This window comes from Onychomys torridus, chromosome 6 (assembly GCF_903995425.1).
Source record: "Onychomys torridus chromosome 6, mOncTor1.1, whole genome shotgun sequence".
NCBI classification, from domain to species: Eukaryota; Metazoa; Chordata; class Mammalia; order Rodentia; family Cricetidae; genus Onychomys; species Onychomys torridus.
In genome coordinates, this window is record NC_050448.1 from 110,617,322 (window position 1) to 110,638,716 (window position 21,395).

The window sequence follows — 21,395 nt, forward strand, 5'->3', positions numbered from 1 at the left end:
GGGCTGGGATTTTAATTTCTTCTTTGCAGTGTAAACAGCAGGTAATTCTGGTCATAGAAAAATGGACGTTTTAAACATATGAAGTCTATTTTTCTCTTTACAGAATGACAGCCCATATCAAGGTGGTGTATTCTTTTTGACAATTCATTTTCCTACAGACTACCCCTTCAAACCACCTAAGGCAAGTATTATCCCTCCAAAACTTGTTAGTAATTTATGGATTGTTTCAGAAGAATCGAGTGTTCATAGAAATTTAGGTTTCCGTATAATTGAGGCTTAAGCTTTGTGTATTGAATAAAAATAATACATAGAGAATTAAGTTGTGGTTACATTATGACTCCTGTTAGGCTTTTCTGGAATTTTTCTGTCCACTTTCAAAGGCTAAGGTTGAGTGTGCTACCATACTGAGCTATTACCGATTCTTCTAATTAAGAATTAGACACAGATTTTAATTCTGTAAATGTAGGTAAGATTTGCCTTTTTGAAGTGGCAAGGCTCAAGTGTTTGTGCTCAAGTGCAGTGCAGTGTTAGAATCTAGCAAACTGTAGAATCATTTTGCCTTGAGATATGTTACCAAAATGTTACGGTTGCTTAATACACTTAGGTGACTGGTTTATAGTATTAAACACTGGATTAATCACAATACCCGTAGTCCTGGTATTTTGTAGCCTGAAGCAGGAGAGTAATGAGTTCAGAGCATATGGTCATTGACTTTTTGGAACTATTAAATTCATGATATATGGATAACTATAAAATAATGTGTATTAAATTACATTTTTTAGCCACCTTTATTCATGTTAAAGATGCATTGTAATTGTTCCTTTGAGTTATAAAGCTTATACTCTTTAATTTGTTGTATTTGTAGTGGAAGTACAATCAGAATATGATGTACCTGTGTAATTTGAGTATCCTAAATGCCCTTTCACAGATTGCCTTTAGATAGTTACTATAGTACCAGAGTTAGCCTTCTATATCTAAATTAATGACTTTCCCTGCCTCTCTCGGGGTTTATGCTAACTTTAAAATTAGCTTTTATTATCTAAGATAATTGGTTTTGTTAAGAGATTTTCATATATATATAGTGTCACTTCTCCTTTCCACTGGTATGACTTAAAATTTACGCCTTCATTTTTAAATTCTAAGGTACTTGTTTTATTTGGAAAAGCTATCTAAAGGTTGTGTTGTGTTTTGTTTTTTCAGGTTGCATTTACAACAAGAATTTATCATCCAAATATTAACAGTAATGGCAGCATTTGTCTTGATATTCTAAGATCACAGTGGTCTCCTGCTTTAACTATTTCTAAAGGTAAAATAGTAATTTCAGTGGAATAGTTTTCAGCTACTGATTTTTTTTTTTTTAAATAGTTAAGGGGTATTATCTTTGAATCTGCTTGGATAATGTGCCAACATTTTAATAAAAGTTGCTTGCAAGGCTGGGGATATAGCTCAGTTGATACAGAGTGTTTGCCTAGCATGCACAAATAATAATTTGTGTCTACCTGTCTCCACCCAACAATGCTGGGGTACAAGAAGACATAATTCGCTATTTCCAGCTTTTTACATGAATGCTGGGAATTTGAAATCAGGTCTTTATGTTTGTATAGCCAGAGCTCTTACCTACTGAGCTATTGCCTTAGCTTTCAAATTAATTTTAACAAACTTTGTTCTTCCGTTACTAAACTAATTGTGGGTGTGTAGGTGGTACTGTGCAGTAAATGCAGGTGCCAGATCCCAGCAGCTGTAGTTAACAGGCAGCTGTGAGACATCAAGAATAGGTGTTGGGGAACCCAAATTGTTATCCCTAAGAACAGTATGTGCTCTTAATTGCTTGGGCCATCTCTTTAGCCTCTACTAGCCACCTTTTTATCAAGGACAGGATAATATATCCAGACATGATACAGCTTTAAAGTCTTTAAACTTTCTACTCTAGCAGACATCTGGTTTGGATTTTCTGTATCTGTTTTTGAAAATATGTTTAGTTGGGTGTTACTTAGCTATGATAGTTGCTTTGTGTCTAATAATTCTCTATAATTAGGGAACTTGGGGAAGATTGCTATATAAAGTCTGATCTACTTTAAATAGAAATGTTATGCTTAACAAGTTCTCAGATCTCTGGGGATACCCCAGATGGAGATAGTTTCTCCACTTCAGATGCTGGTTTCTAAATGACAAGTGGTTTTTGACATTCCACTCTGCAAATTAAACTGTACACAGAACATTTTAATGATTAGACTCTACCTTTTAGTGATTTATGGGCTTGGGTATTAGCTTAATATTTCTTATGTTAGAGTCAAGTTTTTAATACTGATAATTATAATCTGATGTCAGCACCTCTGTATTAACCATTATTCTTTTCAGGCTCCATGCTGAAATGCATCATTCTTAAAACTTGGACTAATTGTTAGTTTTTACCAAAATGTTTTGTGAATAGATGCAGAGTGAAGCAGGAGTGTTTTGTTTACAGGCAGCACATCACACAGACATTTCTTCACATGCCTGTTAAAATGCTTTTGACTCTCTAGAGGTACTTTGCAGTATTTCCCAATTTTTAAGTCTTGCTTTATTTGGTTTTGGTTTTTCGAGACAGGGTTTTTCTGTGTAACAGTCCTAGAACTTGCTTTGTAGACCAGACTGGCCTCAAACTCAGATTTCCTCAATGCAGTTTTTATTCCTTTAGTCTAATTTTTTAACCTAAATTTTAAATCTCTTTTCAAATAGTGTTCCTTTCATAATCTAAGTGCCAGGTTCCTGGTTGGTTTTTTTGTTTGTTTTTGTTTTTATTTTTGTTTTTTTTAACTGCTGGGATGTACCATGATTCTGAATTGTATTTCTACAGTTGCAGACTGAGTTGATGGGTCTATGTTCTTAAAAGTTACTTGGTTTTTTGACATTAAGCTAACAAGTCAGAATTAGAAGCTGGCCTTGTTCTGAGTTAACTGTATTTTATAATTTTATGTCCACTCATTTGAATTTGAGATTGTATTTTCTGCTGTACACACACACACACACACACACACACACACACACAAAAATTTGGCTTATGTGATTGTTAACTGTCTTATGCTGTTTGGTTTCATCCAGTGGTTTATTCAAACCACTTAAGGGCATTTTTATATAATAGCTTGTGTTGATATGTATGACTAGAACATAAGTACTCAAAAAAAAAAAAAAAAAACCAAAAAACTATTCTGTGACACTTGGCATTTTCTAAGTCTATGTAGAGCAGACCAGATTAAGAGAACCAAAGGCTCACTATAATACAGAAGTACACTTCATTTTCACCAGTCTCTAGGGACACTGGTTTCTACTTCAGATTCAAGAAAATAAAGCATTGAGTGGAGCAACTCTTGTAGTTTTTGTGAGAAACCTTTTCTACAATAGGCCAAAGTATGGATCTCTTGGGATTTTTGGTGTTTTTGTTTTGTTTTGTTTGTTTTTGGTTTTTTTTGTTTTGTTTTGTTTTTGGTCCTGCCTTGACACTAAAAAATAATAGGACATGGTATTAACTATTAAAATACTAAGAGTTTTGTATTCCATCAAAGTACCCAGAAAATCTTTAAATATTGATGCCAATTACATAGGGCGATTTTTGTTGTTGTTGTTGTTGTTGTTGTTGTTGTTGTTTGGTTGGTTTGGGTTTTTTGCTTTGTTTTTGACAACTACCTTTAAAAACATTTGGTCTAATTGTTACTGGCTTTCATGCCAACAGAGTTTTCATTTCTAATAGTTGTATTTTATATATAAGTTCTTATTTATAGAAACTTGTTTTCTGTAGAATACTTTTGAGAATGGTGCATACTAATAAAGTATGACTTGAGGTCTAGAATACGTTTGTAAGTTCTAAATTTGGTGCTTATCCACATGTTTGAAACTGCATAACTTTATTTTATTTATTTTGTAGTTCTTTTATCCATTTGTTCACTGCTATGTGATCCAAACCCAGATGACCCCCTAGTGCCAGAGATTGCACGGATCTATAAAACAGACAGAGATAAGTAAGTATGAAGTTCAACAGATGACTGTAAACAGTGGTTTTATTTAACAATTTGGGCTTATTTCTGCTGAAATTTGTGACAGTACTTTTTTATGTTTGTTTCTGGAAAGGTAGTTACTAAAACACAATTAAGAAAAGCAGTAAGGGCCAGTGTAATGGCTGAGACTGGAGCATTTAGAAGTTTGAAGCTGGCCTGGGCTACCTAATGAGACCCTGCCAAATAAATAAACGGTCTTAGTGTATATGACAGTGAGTAGCTCCTTTGAAATGTTTCTTTTCTAATGTTTTAAACACTTGCATATACTGAGTTTGGGGAAATAATGCACTTTTCTTCAATGTTTCTCAAAAAAAAAATCGTACTAATGTAAAATTTTTGGTCTGTATTAAATATTTGAATTATATGTTCAGCTTAACCATTTAACTTTCGTATGTTATAATTAATGCTAAGTGTGCTTGTTCAATTAGGTACAATAGGTTAGCAAGAGAGTGGACAGAGAAATACGCTATGTTGTAGGGTAAGAGGATCTGCACTCTACTGTGCGCTTATTTATGGTACTGCCAGCACTTGAGTGCTGCATGCTTTAAAGCACTGTATTAACTAACAAAGGTAACAGGTATGGCAGTTTTCTGAAAACTACTTTAACTGCTTGATCTCTCTTAGCGTGGAAGTATATACTTAGTCTTCATTACTGCGTGAGATTATTCTTGCATGGCAAAGCAGTTATATAGCTGAAATGTGTATATAGTGTATGTGTGTGTATATATATAAAGGTTACATAGTAGAAATGTAAGAGTATCTTTATACTTATTAAATAACCATGGTGTTTATAAGCCTTGTGTCAATACTATGGAATGTGGTGGTTTTACTCAGATTTTACCAGGAAGGTAGTAGTAATATAAGGGAAAACACTGAAACCTCGGCTTCCAAACTAAATGTTCATTACTGACAAGCATGAATTAATGTTAGCTGTTTTTTGTGGTTTTTTGTATGCTAAACCATTTGTTTTAAAGTGTTGGCTGTTTGAAGAGGGTTTTCTAAATACTATAACTGAATTGCTAGAAAAACGTTTTTTATATGTTGAATATGTTGAGCTGTAGAAAAAATAGTTGAACTGTATACACTTGGTTTGAGATGAAACTAGTAATATTGTTAAAAGTTGTCTACTATGCTCTGCTATGTACTCAGTTCTTAAGCTTTTGTCACTTTGTGGAGTGGGGGGTGTGAGTCAATCTAGGTTTCAGATTCAATTCTCAGTAAGGGTGTGTATATGCATAGTTCTGACCCCGTCCAAAATTTCTATCGATATGCAACATGTGTATACAGAATATTCTGACAATAGTAGACTGTAGGTTTTGTTTTTTTTTTTTTTTTTTTTTTAATGTAAAAATCTGTCGGACTGTACAACCAACTTGAAAGTTTGATAGAATACTACCTCATGGATGGGGAGGTCCTTAAGCCTCCCAATCTCGCACTGCTTTTATTAAGAGAACACTAATTTTGTGTCTCTCATCTTCCACACTGCTTTGAATACTGGTGCTGCTATTTCTGTCTCTTGTTGTCTATTCTTCTGTTATAGCCATTACAGGTAACATAAATACACAAGTAACATAGAAATGTTCTCTTTGCCTTTACAATACTAATAATTTTCTATTTCAGTTTTATTTTTTAATAGCTTATTTGTTTATTTACAGGTACAACAGAATATCTCGGGAATGGACTCAGAAGTATGCCATGTGATGCTACCTTAAAGTCAGAATAACCTGCATTATAGCTGGAATAAACTTTAAATTACTGTTCCTTTTTTGATTTTCTTATCCGGCTGCTCCCCTATCAGACCTCATCTTTTTTAATTTTATTTTTTGTTTACCTCCCTCCATTCATTCACATGCTCATCTGAGAAGACTTAAGTTCTTCCAGCTTTGGACAATAACTGCTTTTAGAAACTGTAAAGTAGTTAACAAGAGAACAGTTGCCCAAGATTCAGAAATTTTTTTAAAACTGGAGCATGTGTATTATGTGGCCAATGTCTTCACTCTAACTTGGTTATGAGACTAAACCAATCCTCACTGCTCTAACATGCTGAAGAAACCATCTGAGGGGGAGGGAGATGGATGCTCAGCTGTCACATCAAAGGAAGCATTATTCTAGCGCATCCATACTTGTTTAAGCCTTCCACTGTTAGAGATTTGAGGTTACATGATATACTTTATGCTCATAACTGATGTGGCTGGAGAATTGGTATTGAATTATAGCATCAGCAGAACAGAAAATGTGATGTATTTTATGCATGTCAATAAAGGAATGACCTGTTCTTGTTCTACAGAGAATGGAAATTGGAAGTCAAACACCCTTTGTATTCCAAAATAGGGTCTCAAAACATTTTGTAATTTTCATTTAAATTGTTAGGAGGCTTGGAGCTATTAGTTAATCTATCTTCCAATACTGTTTAATATAGCACTGAATAAATGATGCGAGTTGTCAATGGATGAGTGATCAACTAATAGCTCTCCTAGTAATTGATTTATTTTTCTTCAATAAAGTTGCATAAACCAATGAGTTAGCTGCCTGGATTAATCAGTATGGGAAACAATCCTTTGTAAATGCAAAGCTGTTTTTGTATATACTGTTGGGATTTGCTTCATTGTTTGACATCAAATGATGATGTAAAGTTCAAAAGAGTGAATATATTGCCATGTTCAGTTAAAGTGCACAGTCTGTTACAGGTTGACACATTGCTTGACCTGATTTATGCAGAATTAATAAGCTATTCAGATAGTGTAGCTTTAATACGCTGCACATGATTCTGGCAGCCCTAGAGTCCTGCTGGGACTCAGCAGTTTTGAAACGTATATATGGAGTTTTAAGAAATTTATTTTCCAGGTGCATCCCCTTCTAACTAAAATTTCTTCATCTTGTACACTTAACAGCTGAAAAAAAAAAAAAATATATATATATATATATAAAAAACTTGGGAGTAATAATGGGTCAAAATTTACAAAATAAAGTACTGTTTTGGTGTGGGAGTTGTCATGAGGCTGTGTTGAAGTGACTTAACTGTGGGATATTGACTATCCATTGAGATGGATTTGTTCAGCCATTTACATTAATGAGCATTTAAATGCAACAGATAACCATTTCAGGTGACTTAACATGAGTGAATAAAAGTCAATGCTATTGGATTGTTTGTTTGACAAGTGCTATCTGTGCCACTAAATCTTCTGTAGTAATAAGGGCATTATCATTCTTCACCCTAATTCAGAACCCGTAGTTTCAGTTTTTTTCTAGCTTTGATTTTATCCATTGCTCTATTTCTTGGTCTTGTATTTTATTTCTAGCACATGTGATGTCTCCACTTCCACATTTTTGCACTGCTTATATTCACGTGCAATCTTACTCCTTGTCTGCACACAGATGTGGAAAGCTAGAAATAAATGTAAAAGCTTAATTTTTTTATAAACATTTAAATAATGTAATTTGGACATGATTTGTTGACTTAAGGTTCTGTAAACTGGAAGTGAAGTGCATGCCTTCTGAAGATGTTCTGGCTTTATTCTGTAATACGTATTTGCATTGGGAAATAACCAATTCAGTTATTCACTTTTTCCAGTGAGCTCTCCATCCCCAATTTTACCTTTTGTTTAAATTGTGGGTTCTACGGGGTGTAGGTGTTATGCTAATTAAAACTTTTGGGTTCAAATCATGAAAAAGTGTTCCCACAAGGGTAAGAATAGTATTCTTTGGATCTGTTACAAAAATGGTCCTTTCCTGAGACTCTTGTACTCAAAACAGCTTTAGTAGGCCTATGTTTTGAAAGCCAAATATGACAAAAACATTTTTATAAAGCAGTGGATCCCTGATTGGCTTTCAAACTGATGCTTTTTTTTCCCCCTTTGCCTTTGGTATTTACAGAGGTGAATTCTTTAAACTGATTGTTAGAACTAATGGGTACGTCCAGTTCTCTTTATCTTTGACTTGATGCTTTATACAACATTTCATATATCGCTTCTAAGGGAAAAAGCCATAGAGGCTTCTCCAGGTTTAAGAGAACAGAGTACCTGGAAAACCAACATTCTGAATGTATGGACACTGGACTTTTGGGATCACCCATGATGAAATTTTCAAAAGAATTGAAGAATTTACTCTCTACCCTACCCAGTAGTGTTTGGCATCACTAGTGCCAAGTATAGGACTAAAGTGAGTATATTAGGTCAAATATTGGTGTAGACTATTTGTGTGTCCTATACTTTTAATGCATAAATTTTTAAGAATTTAAATTTGTCTTTGGAGTCCAGTTGGCCTGTTAATGGTAAATTTTGTTTTGACTGTTCTTTCTTGGGCAGGTTTGCAATGTGATAATCAGATTTTTTTTAACTGATTAGTTTGTTTCCTTGTGTGGGTGTACTCACATTTAAAAGTATGAACCACAGTTAACTAGTGGTCTCAGGGGTAGTGAAACACTCACTTTTTATTTTAATGGGTTAGTTGAAGTATACTTCAGACACTGATCATGCTGTGTTCGTGATTTTGGGGGTGGGTGGGGAGTACTAAAATTAGTCATGTTTTGTGTTGACATAAAAAAACTGTTCAATGACTGTTGGTTACACTTTTAAGTGAATTTGTCTTCTATTTTATGAGGAACCCAGTGCAAGTCACTAAATGTTGTCTAATAGTGACATCTGCATAAGACTTGTAATAGCTAAAGTTAATTGAGCTTAAAGGAATTGTTACCATTAAAGTCTGTGTTTAAACACACTTCAGTCTTATTCAGTAATTCCAGCTAACATGAAGTCTACACTTGGATTTAAAATTGTATGAGCTTGAGTTTTGAACATATACTGAAGTAGCCATTATAAAGAAACTGGTGTAGGAAGTATTGGTACAGGATTGGGTTTCAAAATGATTCAGAACCAGAGTCGTTTGGGATATTTTAAAATGCAAGTCAATGGGTCCTGCTCCCACTTCTGATTGAAAACTGAAATGTGGAGCTACTAGCTCCACATGTAAAGACCAAATGATTCAAAGACTGGCCTGAAAGGTCTAGGTACTTGGCAGCTGTAGAGGACGTGTTGATCTATTCCTAATTATTAGGTGGTTACCTGACTTCTCACAGTGGAAGTTAAGGTTTGAGGAATGCTTGTAGAATCTGAGCTTATGGGTTAATTGTAGTGTAAGGCAGATAATAAAATGTTAGTTTTCTCTATGCATTGTGAAAATAAACAGTAAACATCTAGACATGGCTTTTGGCACCTGCAAGTGCTCTAGAGTGCAGTGTTTCTTAGACAAAATGGGAATCTAGCCACCACTTGAGCTGTTGCTACTTGGACCTTAGCCTTGCTATTAAAGAGTATTTAATGATTAACTTAGGCACATGATTTCTGCTAGGGTTTCTTATACAGTCTTCAACTTTCTAAAATTTCTAATTTACCATAACCAAATTGTAACAAGCACAAAGGTCATGGATCAAGCAAATGGCTGTTCATATCACTGAGTATTCTGTCATACACCTGGCTATATAGAGGACATCTTTAGAATGTTTAAAATTCTCTGGAGACAGACTCTGCCTCTTAGCCTCTGAGTATTCAGTGTACTGGCAGGCAAAAGGCACCTTTCAAACCAAAATGATTCATCTAGGCTTTGCCATTCTGACTGTGCTATAAACTGCCATTTACAAATTTTGTATTGCAGTCTCCCTGCTTCTCAACATAGGAGCACCCTATTCCATGTACAATTTTGACCAAAAAGCGTTAGAGGTACCGTGCCATGGTTTTGTTTGGAGGCTGTAGCCTGGAGTTCACTTAATGTAGATCAGACTGGCCTCGAACTCCAGGCTACATCCCTGATGTAGAGACCTCTACATGGTAAAATTTACCTGCCTCTGCCTAGGGTTAAAGGCATGCACTTCTATACTCAGCCTGATTTTCAATCCGAGTGAAAGTCAAATGTTGGAGTCTGTAACATTCTATGATTTTTAACTTAGCTTTGCTCCACCTCCATTACAGTTCTTGTTTACCCAAGTGCTTACAGACACATGACTACAACTGGTTTTCTCCATGTGCAGAAAGATTTTTTTCTTTTATTTTTATTTAATGTGCATTGGTGTTTTGCCATGGGTGTCATGTCCCCTGAAGTTGGAGTTAGACAGTTGTGAGTTGCCATGTGGGTGTTGGGAATTGAACCCGGGTCCTCTGGAAGAGCAGTCAGTGCTCTCAGCCACTAAGCCATCTCTCCAGCCCAAAAGATGAGTTTTATACCATATTGTATGGCTTCTTCCCTTGTGTATCTCTAGTGTCACTTAGAGTGGCATTTCTTGAGCAGTTCATTTCACACAATTTTATCAACTATATAGAGTGCATATTGGAGCTGTCACCTGTGTGTAATTCATACTTAATCTTGTTTGAATCTGCCCTGGAAGGTGAGCTTCAATGGAACAAATTTTGTCTTATTATATTGGATGACTAGATAACTTGGATTTTGTAAGTAAGTGTTTAGCAAACATTTCTAATCTTTGCCTTCTAGAACGGCTTATTTTCACCCCCAAATTCAATTCTGGGTATATAGTTGTACAAATCAAACATCTTCATTTTAAATGTTCTTGGAAGATGAGTCATATTGAAGTGGGAATGTTTATTTTGCATAAATCCTGATTAGGTATTGCCATTATATCTCCAGTGTTGCATCAGAATTAAAACAATTTTTCAGATTGTCAGTGATGAGGATAGTACCCGTAAATAAAAAATAAAAATGACATATTTAGAATCATTTCAGAACTTGGAAGTTTTACCCTAATCTTAAGCCGAATATAACAGGTTTTAAACAAATGAAGTAAATGCAGTTAATAAAAGCCAAACATTCCAGCTCAAAACCAAAATGAATTGTTGATGTTTACAAGTTGAGTGGTGGTAGAAAAATGCGGAGTCCTATTTTCTATGGTACTGTTTGAGATGGAGGTCGACTACATAACCTGGCCTGGAGCTTCATATTGACTTCAGTTGGTCTCTCAAACTTGGAATGCTTTTCTTGCCTCTGCTTCCTGAGTGCTGGGATTACATGCAGATGTACTACTGTGCCAAACTAAAACTAGATTCTGTAAGTGGAAAACTAAAATGTATAATACAAGCATCGTTTGCTGGTTGTGGATTATTGCTATGTTCATGTTCTAGAGAATCCATGTGAAGTATGACGTGAGTCAGCAGAGCACTGCCAGAAATACCTGGATTTATTGCAGGCTTGACTCTGGATCGCTTATTTTGGTTGCTGCATTTTGTACATGTTTACTGTTGACCTTGTTTGTGGTTCCCATATTTGCTTACCATATGGGCTTGTGATTCATTTAAGAGTCATAGCTCTAAAGTACTGTAGATGAAGTCACAGTAGACGACATTTGTATGAATGATTACAAACTGGACAATTCTATAAAACATGTTTGGGAAGAACTTCAGAATGTCAGTCATTAGAGAAATGTCAACTGTGCACACTTGCTGAGCAGTTGGGAGGCTGAAGGGGGAGCATCACAAATTGGAAGCCAGTCTTGTTTACATAGCAACACCCCATGGGGCAAAGGAAGTATTCTCAAGCCAAAATCAAATTGAAAATAAACTCTAAACAGGAAACCTATCCAGAGACTAGTTGCATAAGCCCTTTCAAGTGCCAGGTAAGTGTATTAATTTTCATGGTCTTCACACCAAAGTGGCATCATTCTCCTGTAAACTCTCATTCTTGATGATAATAGTCCATTACGTTCAACTTTGCAGTTTTGCTCAAAACTGCAAGACAAGAATTAGAAGTAAGGCTTAGGTGAAGATTTGTAGCCAAAATAAATGGCCTTAGAAAACCAAGTATTTAAAGTGGTCTAAAGTCAGTGGAACATCCAAAATAAAGAGCACCTTGCAGGAATTTTGGTGGCCAACAGTCTGAAAAGAGTAGCCTATAAGTAAGAAAAGTACAACTTTTCAAACAAATATTAAAAGCTGGAAAGATGGCTCAGCATTTAAGAGCACGTGTTCTTCTAGAGAATCCAACTGTTCCCAGCGACCATACCTGGGCAGTTCACAACCAGCTTTGAGGGCTCTGACCCTTTCTTGTCTCTGGTATATGAACAAGTGTGGCATAATACAACATACATCGACATGTTTAATTGCTCAAATGGGAATAGGTTAAGCTTTGTAAGTGAAATGTATGTGGAAGCTCCTAGAGATTTCACATACAAACCATTTAAAGCAGTTACAGGGTACAAATGAAATACTAGGAATTACAATGGCTTCAAAAAATATTTGAGAATAAGCTATCACAGGCGTGCAAACTTACATGCTGAAAATGAAAATTTTTCTGAGGTCTGGGAAGTCCAAGGGTGAAGAAGTTTGTGCATTAGATTTATGCTGTTGAGGTCATATGCTCAAAGCAATTTAGATTCAGTGCTCTTGCTTTCAAACTTCTAGTTCTATGTAGTATATTTTAACTTCTACATGAAGTTACAAAGAAAGGCAAAAGATTCCAACTTTGCACTTTCTAGACTTAGTACAAGCTAACAAAGCTACACTAACCAAAATGCCATGATACTGGGGGGAGGGTAGGTCCTTGAAATAGAAATGAGCTGTGCATTTCTGGTCAATTCAGTTTCACATAGTAAAACCATTCAACTACGAAAGTCTCAGCTAAAATGCTGAGACGGCCAGATAAATATTCTTGGACCCCTGCCTCAAATAAAGTTGGCTTTCAATAGATTGAAGTCCAAACCAGGCAAGGTGACCCTAGTATTTAATAGGCACAAGCAGAAGGGTCATAACAAGTTGTCCAAGGCCAGCAGTTGTGCTGGATATTGGAATAGTAAATGTACAGAATGAAAAACACTTCCAAATTTTAAGGATCTAGAATCCAAAAACATGAATTAGTTTAAAAAAAAATCCCTTATTAAACAATGGTCAAAAAATAGAAATTTCTCCAAAGAAAATGTGCAAATGACCAGAAAGCACATGAAAAAAATGTTTATTTCCAGTAATATGGAAATAAAAATCACAAAGAGGTTTTACTAAGATGACTAATTTGTGGGGTTGAAGAGATTCCTCGGCAGTTAAAGAGCCTTGGCTGCTCTTGTAGATGAATCAGGTTAGAGTCCCAGTACTCACATGGCAACACACAAGGGCTCTAACTCCAGTCCCAAGGGGTCTGATGCGCGCTGTACTAACCCTAACCCCTTGTGCTACACAGACATGACATTCAGACAAAACATCCATATTCTGCGCTTTTAAAATGGAGAATGTTGCTGAAGATTTGGAGAAGCAAACTTTTGGGCTTTGCTGGTAGAAAGAGGTACCAGCACCTATGTAAAAAGTTCAGCAATTCCTCAGAAAGCTGTCTGGCTCAGGATGCAGCTTCAGTAGCACAGCACTTGCCATATATACACCAGGTCCTGGGGTCAGTCTCCAGCCCTGGGTGACTCAGGAATCCATTCCTAAAGATGTAAGAGTAATGAAAACTAGCATTTAAACAAATGGGAATAAATGCTCATTTGTACATTTCTCATAACTACTGACAGGTGGAAATGAATGGACAAATTTAGGTTTCATATTTTTGAATAATTTTATGTTCAGTCATAAAATACACACTAGAATGTGGCTGGATCTTAAAATCAATAAGAACAAAACCAAAGACACCATATTATATGATTGTTTATATGAACAACCAGAACAGTTAAATCTACAGAAACAGAAATCGTGTCCAGTACCAAGAAGAAAGACTGAGAAGTGATTGCCTATTGAGAATACGGTCACCTTTGTGTGTAATGAAAATGTCCTCAGTGTTAGCTATGGAGTATTTTAAATACACTATAATATAATAACCCATACACTCTTGAATGGTTAATTTTATTTTATATCAATCTCCCTTTTAAAATGTATCAGCACAGCTAGGGGGTGGCACATGCCGGAAACAGAGGCAAGCAGATCTCTGTGTTCAAGGCCAGCCTGGTCTACAAAAGAGTTCCAGGATAGCCAAAGCTGTTAAACAGAAACCCTGACTTGCGGGGTAGGGGGAGTGTCAGCACAAAGGATAATAGATAACACGATAATATTTTAGTTGCCAGGTTCTATTAGTTTTTTACACGTTAACATTTTAAAATTTTTTAGATTTTATGAGTGTTTGCATATATGTATATGCACCACACATGTGCTTAGTGGCCAGATCAAAAAAGGGCATCAGATTCTCTGGAACTGAAATAGGTTAGTTGTGAGCCCACCACATGGATGCTTGGAACTGAAGCTAGCTAGGTCTTCTGCAACAAATGCTCTTAACCACTGAGCCATCTCTCCAGCCCTATAAATCAAGTTCTCATAACTTGTACACATTATTTATGTGGCTATATCGCTGTCTGTCCCTACACTTCAGATGTAAAACTTGAGGGTAAAGAGGTTATGCTCATCTAATGTCAGACATTCAGATTTAAATAGAGATACTCACCTAGAATCTTACCACCTAGCCATTTTCGTATATATGAGAGAAACTTGAATTATAACCAGAGGATTGGGGAGATAACTCAGTCAAGTGCTTGCCATACAACAGGAAAATCTGAGTTCAATTCCTAGCACACATGTAAAAAGCCTAGTGTGGTACATTCTTATAATCTTGGTGCTGGGGAATTGGAGACTGGTGGGTCCCTGGGGCTTGATAACCATAAGTCAGCCAGTGCCAGGATTTTAAAGCAAGCAGACAAAAACTAGTAAATTATCTACAGAAAAGGGGGGGGGGGCGTTCACTTAAGAGCAAAACCGAACGATTATGGGGATGGTTTAGCAACATGCAAAGGCACCGCAAGCACCTAAGTTAGATCCTAAGTGAAGGAGAAATTTGTGTAATCAAAACCGAGGGCTGGAGAGATGACTCAGCAGTTAAGAATACTGGCTGCTCTTCCAAAGATCCAGGTTTGATTTCTAGCACCCACATGGCAGCTAACGGCCATCTGTAACTCCAATTTCAGGTGATTCTGTCTTCTGAATTCAGAGGGCAATACATGTGGCACACAGACATACACATGCAGGCAAAACACTGTGTGTGTGTGTGTGTGTGTGTGTGTGTGTGTGTGTGTGTGTGTGTGTGTAACTTCTCAAGGGCTCTTCAAACAGCTGAGGGTGATGTGGAACTGTGCCTCTGCTTCTCACCAATTACAAAAGTAGAAACCTGAAAAGACCCCCAAATAAAGTGAGAAATACAAAACTAACTATGAAACAATATTTTCTGGGATTAAAAACACCAAGTAGCTCGGTACTTGTCTTAAAACAACAACAACAACAAAAAAAAAAAAAAAAAAAAAAAACACACACACATTAGAACTAAACAAAAAGGTATGAACTTAGAAGAGGCATAAGACAGCAATTGTTTTATTTAATTGTTTTAAGGCCATTTGGGAGGGGGTAAAGATGATACATTTTAGAACCCAGTAAGGTAGGTAGGCATGTTCCAATGCATTGTGTGGAAACTACGAGTGTAGTTTGGTGATAGACACTTAACTGCCAGCGGTGCGCCCTAGCAGTCAGAAGGAGACAATAGTTCAGGGACAGACTCCACATTCTTTGGGAATTCCAATGAGTAAGTATAGGAAGGATGAAGGACATGGCAGACTATCTCCAAAGCAACCATGACTGCAGGAAGGTCCACTGATAAAAGTTAAGTTCATGGGTGGATGTCTAACAGGACCAGCATGTTCATACAGGCTAAAACTCTCACCTCCTACCCAATGTTTGTTAATTGCAAGAAAGAAAACTGCAGCTTCCTTCTGGAGAAACCTGGCAAATACTACCTTAAACACCCAAGCAAGGTTCTTGTGACTGATACACAACAGCTCCGTGGTATTTTGTATTGAGAAGGGCATCTCAGCACTTGTGGTGTGTCCTTTCTATTCACACACATGCTCAGTCTCATGTAAATCTTAGACAAGCCCAGCTTGGAAGGACATTCTGCAAAATAATTCACAGTATTCTTCAAAATGTTGAGTTATAAATGGAAATCTCACAGATCAGAGGAGACAGGACTGTGATAACTAGATGGAATACAGAATTCTGGATTGAATGTCCCACCCCAAAAAATGTTGATGGAAAATTAAAATCCAAGTGTAAATTATTTGATGTACTATGTCAATATTAACTTTTTAGATTTAATTGTATTCTGTGGCTATATAGCAGTGAAGTATTAAAGGAAACTGGTTAACAGACACAGAGAAGATCTTTGCACTAATTTTGTGATACTTCTATAAAATTCAAAACATCTAAAAATAAAAAGCTTCTTTTATAGAGAGGGAGAGGGAGGGAGAGCTTGTGTGTGAGTTCAGGCATACCTACATCTCCATGTATATGCAGAGGTCATAGGACAATCTCCAGAAGTTGATTCTCCCTTCTGCTTTTACGTGGCTTTCTTTACCCACTGAGCCATCTCCAGGCCTCCAAAAAGCTTCTTTTTTTTTTTTTTTTTTTCTTTTGAAACTAAAAAAGGAAAAAAAAATCAAGAGAATACCCATGTTATTAGAAAAGAAAAACCAACAGAAGGAGCTTGGGAGGTCTGGAGGAAATCAGGAAGTCTTTCTCTTTCGGTTTGGAGGGATATTTTGCAAGGCATAGAATTGTCTTGGTGTGTTTCCTGTTCAACACTTGAGATATCTCACTCCATGCCATTTTGCTTGCATGACACCCCAAGAAGTTGGGTATCAGATAAAGATGACTGTTTTGTAGTTCTAGCAAGATTTTTCCTCCTCTTGCCCTATTGTGGTTTTCAGGACTTCCCTTTACCTTTGATTGTTTACAATTAGATTAAGATAGGCCTAAATATTGATGCCTGGAGCAGGAGGGTGGAGACAGCCTCCAGCCATACAGGGCTCAGAGGAAATCTAGACAGTCAGCTGTAGTTAGAGTTTCCCTGCCTGGCCCAGTCAGGACAAATCTCTCTCACCCACCAGTCCCACAGTCGCTCAGACCCAACCAAGATAGCATACAGAAACTTATATTGTTTACAAACTGTATGGCCGTGGCAGGCTGCTTGTTATCTATCTTTTTTATCTTAAATTAACCCATTTTTGTTTATCTATATTTTGCCATATGGCTTGTGGTTTACCAGTGTCTTTACATGTTGCTTCTCATGGCGGCGGCTGGCGGTCTCTCTAGTCTTTTATTTCCCTGAATTCTCTTTTCTCTTGTCCCACCTATACTTCTTGCCTGGCCACTGGCCAATCAGCATTTTATTTGTACAGAGCGATATCCATAACAGTCAGCTCATACTAAGACTTTTGTATCTGAGTGGGTAGGGCAAAAGACACTCCCACTCTCTTGGTGGTTTCGTTCTTTCTGTATTCTTCTTTTGCATTCTCTATTCTGTATTCTTATCTCTATCCAGAAATGTCCCTTTTGTCTCTCTTGACGTTTTCCTTCTCCTTGATCTGTATTCTTGATGTTTTCCTTCTAATTCCTTCTAACTATCTCATTCTTGATCTTTTCCTTCTAACTCATTTTAACTCTATCTTTATTCTTTCCCTTACAGCTTACATACCCCAGCAAAATCTTTCAGGCAATATAAAAATTACAATGTGGTTACATTCCATTTTTCAAGTGAATGATTACAATGAATACCAGTAAAAAACCAGCATATTTTCCATATCCCTTAAATGATTAAACATTTTACATATTACAAGTGAAAAACAAATTATCCCCCAAACCCATGTACATTTATACCCAAGCAGCTTGTTATAGATTAACTATGTAGGCAAGCAAGACAATGCAGTCTGCTTGTTGTGGTTACAAAGAAAGGACCAATCACTTTATCACTGACCTTGAAAGGTAATCTTATAAAGATTCTTAAAGGAATCACAAATCTAAACTTTTATATATGAAAAAGAACCATTCAGCTCTACTTTAAATCTTTAGGGTACATACCCACTCATCAATAGTTTTTTTTATATCAGGAGATTGAGGGTAAAACTGGGAATATAAGGAATCAATCATCACCTTTGATCATCAACCAAAACTAGCAAGAGAAGTACATCAGCTAATAATAATTGGACTGCTTTCTATCTGTTACCTGACCTTAATGAGTTCTTCACTCAATTATATGCCTTTCTAAAACTTTAGGTTGTCTTCTTGGGTTTTTCACCTTAAAGCTATTTGGCAAAGACATCTAGTCTAACCGTTTCTTTTCAAAGCTTTGTTTCAGCTATGATGCACTCCTAAACCTCTGAACACATCTCCCAATATTAAGGTTAACAGAATTTAAGCTAGCTGGGCTACTGGAACTCAATTGTTTTTTTTTTTAATTGTTTTTCTTAATCATTAACCTACACCACAGTCTATATGGCTCCTCAATAGTAGCTTATGTTTTCTAACTGTGTGACACTTCCTTGTTTTATTTTTTATCATCAGAACTCTATTTAAACTAACATTATTATTACCAAGTAGACAGTACAGCTTAAGAAGAAATCATTTCATAGTAATAATACACAGGTAAAAATGCCCAGTAGAATGAGATGTTTCCATAAGATAAGCACATTATTGGGCGGGAAGGGGGAGGACTGGGGACTCCATGGCTGATATGTAAAATTAAATTAAATTATAAAAAAAAGATAAGCACATTACATTACAGGCAGTAGGGATCTCCTCACACCTATTTACACCATGCCAGATAAAGAGAGAGAAAGATAACCATGGCAAACATGTAAAGGCACAGCAGAAGCAAACGACATTCTGGAGTGTGTGGTCTCAGGACCTTGTCCATCCCATATTTACTCATCAGGGATTTTCCTCCTGGTGGGCTAACACCTGAACTTCAATTGCCACCTGCTGCTCCCCTGACAGGGCCACCAGCACCTAGATATATTTGTTTATTCATTATCACTTATTTTACTCAGTGTTCTCTGAGCTTTCTGCATCTGTGGTGTGATGTGACCTTAATTTAGGTGAAGTTCTGTGTTTCCTCACTGTATCCTGTGCTCCGTTCTGTCTTTTCCCAATGGCATCACTAATTCATGTCTGTAGAGCTTTCAGGATCACTAATTCATGTCTTTTACAGCCCCCATAGCTGCCTCACCACTCTTGGATATTCTAATTCTTTTCAGCCTATTTATTTTGCTTTAATTTTTGCTTTGGAAAATTTCTGTTGACATTTTCAAGCTCAGAAGTTTTTCTCTCAGCCATATTATATTTACTTACTGATGATTGTACTCAAAGACAGCTTCTAAAGTGGTGGCAGTGGTGTATATGTATATATTTGTGTGTGTGTGTGTGTGTGTGTGTGTGTGTGTGTGTGTGTGTGTATGTATGTTTATACACATACACACTGGCTTGTGTGTACCACAATACACATAAGAGGTCAGAGAACAGCGTTTGGAATTGGTTCTCACCTTCCATCCTGTGGGTCAGGAAGCAAATTCAAGTTATCAGGCTTGGTGGCAAGTGTTTTTACCCACTGAGTCATCTTACTGGCCTTTGACTGGATTTAGAGTCACCTGGGAGACATGGCTCTGCACAGTCTCTGAGTATTTCCCAAGAAGTTTGAGAGAAGGACCATTCTGAATATGAATGCTACTGTCCCAAAGGGCCAAAGTCCTAAACTGAATAAAAAGAAAACCAGAAGCCAGGGAGCAGCAGCTTTCCTTGCTCTCTGCTTTCTTGTTTTGTTTACTTTTCAGTGTATGGGTGTTTTGTCTGCAGGTCTGCCTGTCTATGTACTGTGATCATGCCTAGTGCCTGAGGAGGCAAGAGGGGGGCATTGGATCCCCTGGAACAGGACATTCAGACAGGTCCAAGTCCCTCCCTCTGCATCGAGGCTGTGCAAGGTGTCCCACCACAGGCAATCAGCTCCAAAAAGCCAGCTCATGCACCAGGGATAGATCCTGATCCTACTGTCAGGGGCCCCTCCTCATTCTTTATGGGTTTAGGGATTTCTACAGTTGCAGCTTTTGGCTGGGGAATGAGTTGCCAAACTCTTTTCTATGTTCCTAATCTCTATGAGAAGTTTTATTGGAGCATTCCCCACCTAGACCTACAGACTTAATCTTCCTTGCTATTATTAAAGTTTTATTTTATTATTTCATGTGAATTTATGTCTTGCCTGTATGTATTTATGTATGTGCAGATCATGTGTGTCTAGTGCCCTTAGGGATCTTAAGAGGATCTTGGATCTCCTGGGACTGGAGTTACAGGTGGTTGTGAGCACCCATGTGGGTGCTGGGAATTGAACACAGGTCCTCTGCAAGAACAGGTGCTCTTAACCACAGAGACAACTCTCCAGCCCAGCTATTATTAATTTTTGGAGATAGGTCTCATGTAGCACAGGGTAGCCTCAAGATTCCTATGTAGACAAGGAAGGTGTTGAGCTCCTGATCCTCCTACTTCTGTCTCCCAAGTGCTGAGAGCACAGGTTACAGCCAGCCACAATGAACCTTCTGATTGTTGAAGACTTCATGGCCCGGTGAGAGTTGAGCACAAGCACCAGTATGGCCACTCCCTGAGAAATAAAAACCGTGAGTGAGGGCCAGCAGTGTAGCTTAGTAGTAAAGTACCTGTGTGGTAGATTGAAGACCGTACGTTCAATCCCCAGTACAGAAAACTAGAAACAATCTTTGAGAGAAACATCTGTGGCCTACTGGAGAGAAAGCAGACACTGGATCTAAAGGAGAATGTCCACTCGATCGATATATCATTATATTTTTACTTTCTTATTTTTCATATAACTTAAAGTGTGTGTGTGTGTGTGTGTGTGTGTGTGTGTGTGTGTGTGTGTGTGTGTAGGGGGCATTGTCACAGTGCACAGGTGGAAAAAATCAGTGGACAAGCTGTGGGTGCTGGGACTCTCCTTTCACTATGTGGGTCCCAGGAATTGAACTCAGGTCATCAGGTTTGGCAGTAGGCACCTTTACCTGCTGAGCCATCTCACCAGTCACCCTTTTCTTGTTACTTTTATAATTGTCACATGAAATTAGAATATCTTTGTCCTTGTTATACCACAAAGTTCTGTTTTTAGTAATTTAATGTATTTAGACATGAAGGATATGCCTTTACACAACAAAGGGCCTTTATTCCATGGTCCTTCAGGATGTCGACCATGAATTTCACCTCCAGAAAACTTATCTCTTTAAATCAGGGACTATTGTTTGTCTCACATAACTGAAAACGTGGAAGGCATCAGACGAGAAGATGAAAATGGAATCTGTCCATGTCATGTACATGTACAAACACTCATGACTATTAAAGTTAAAACTGCATTTGGTATCCCAACTTTAAATTGCATTGTCAAGAAGCTTTATGGTCAAATAAGGTTTATTTCTCGAGGTAATTGTGAAAAAAAGAAATGAGTCTATAAGAAACTAAAGCCCAGCATGTCCTGGGTGCCAATCCCAGTTTTAGAAAGGACATATTTGATGGTGTTGGTCAT

The 21,395-nt window shown here is 37.1% G+C and overlaps 1 protein-coding gene across 3 annotated transcripts in view; it reads left to right on the forward strand.

Moving 5' to 3' along the window:
- The window catches only part of Ube2d3 (ubiquitin conjugating enzyme E2 D3), a 28,907-nt gene extending 21,968 nt beyond the window's left edge, over window positions 1-6,939 (forward strand). For all 3 annotated transcript variants that reach the window (XM_036189826.1, XM_036189825.1, XM_036189824.1), the window contains exons 5-8: window positions 104-181; window positions 1,201-1,306; window positions 3,902-3,995; window positions 5,687-6,939. In XM_036189826.1, the coding sequence (XP_036045719.1) occupies window positions 104-181; window positions 1,201-1,306; window positions 3,902-3,995; window positions 5,687-5,732 (324 nt within the window). In that variant the 3' untranslated portion in view covers window positions 5,733-6,939. The remainder of the gene's footprint in view (window positions 1-103; window positions 182-1,200; window positions 1,307-3,901; window positions 3,996-5,686) is intronic.
- The last annotated feature ends 14,456 nt before the right edge of the window (window positions 6,940-21,395 follow it).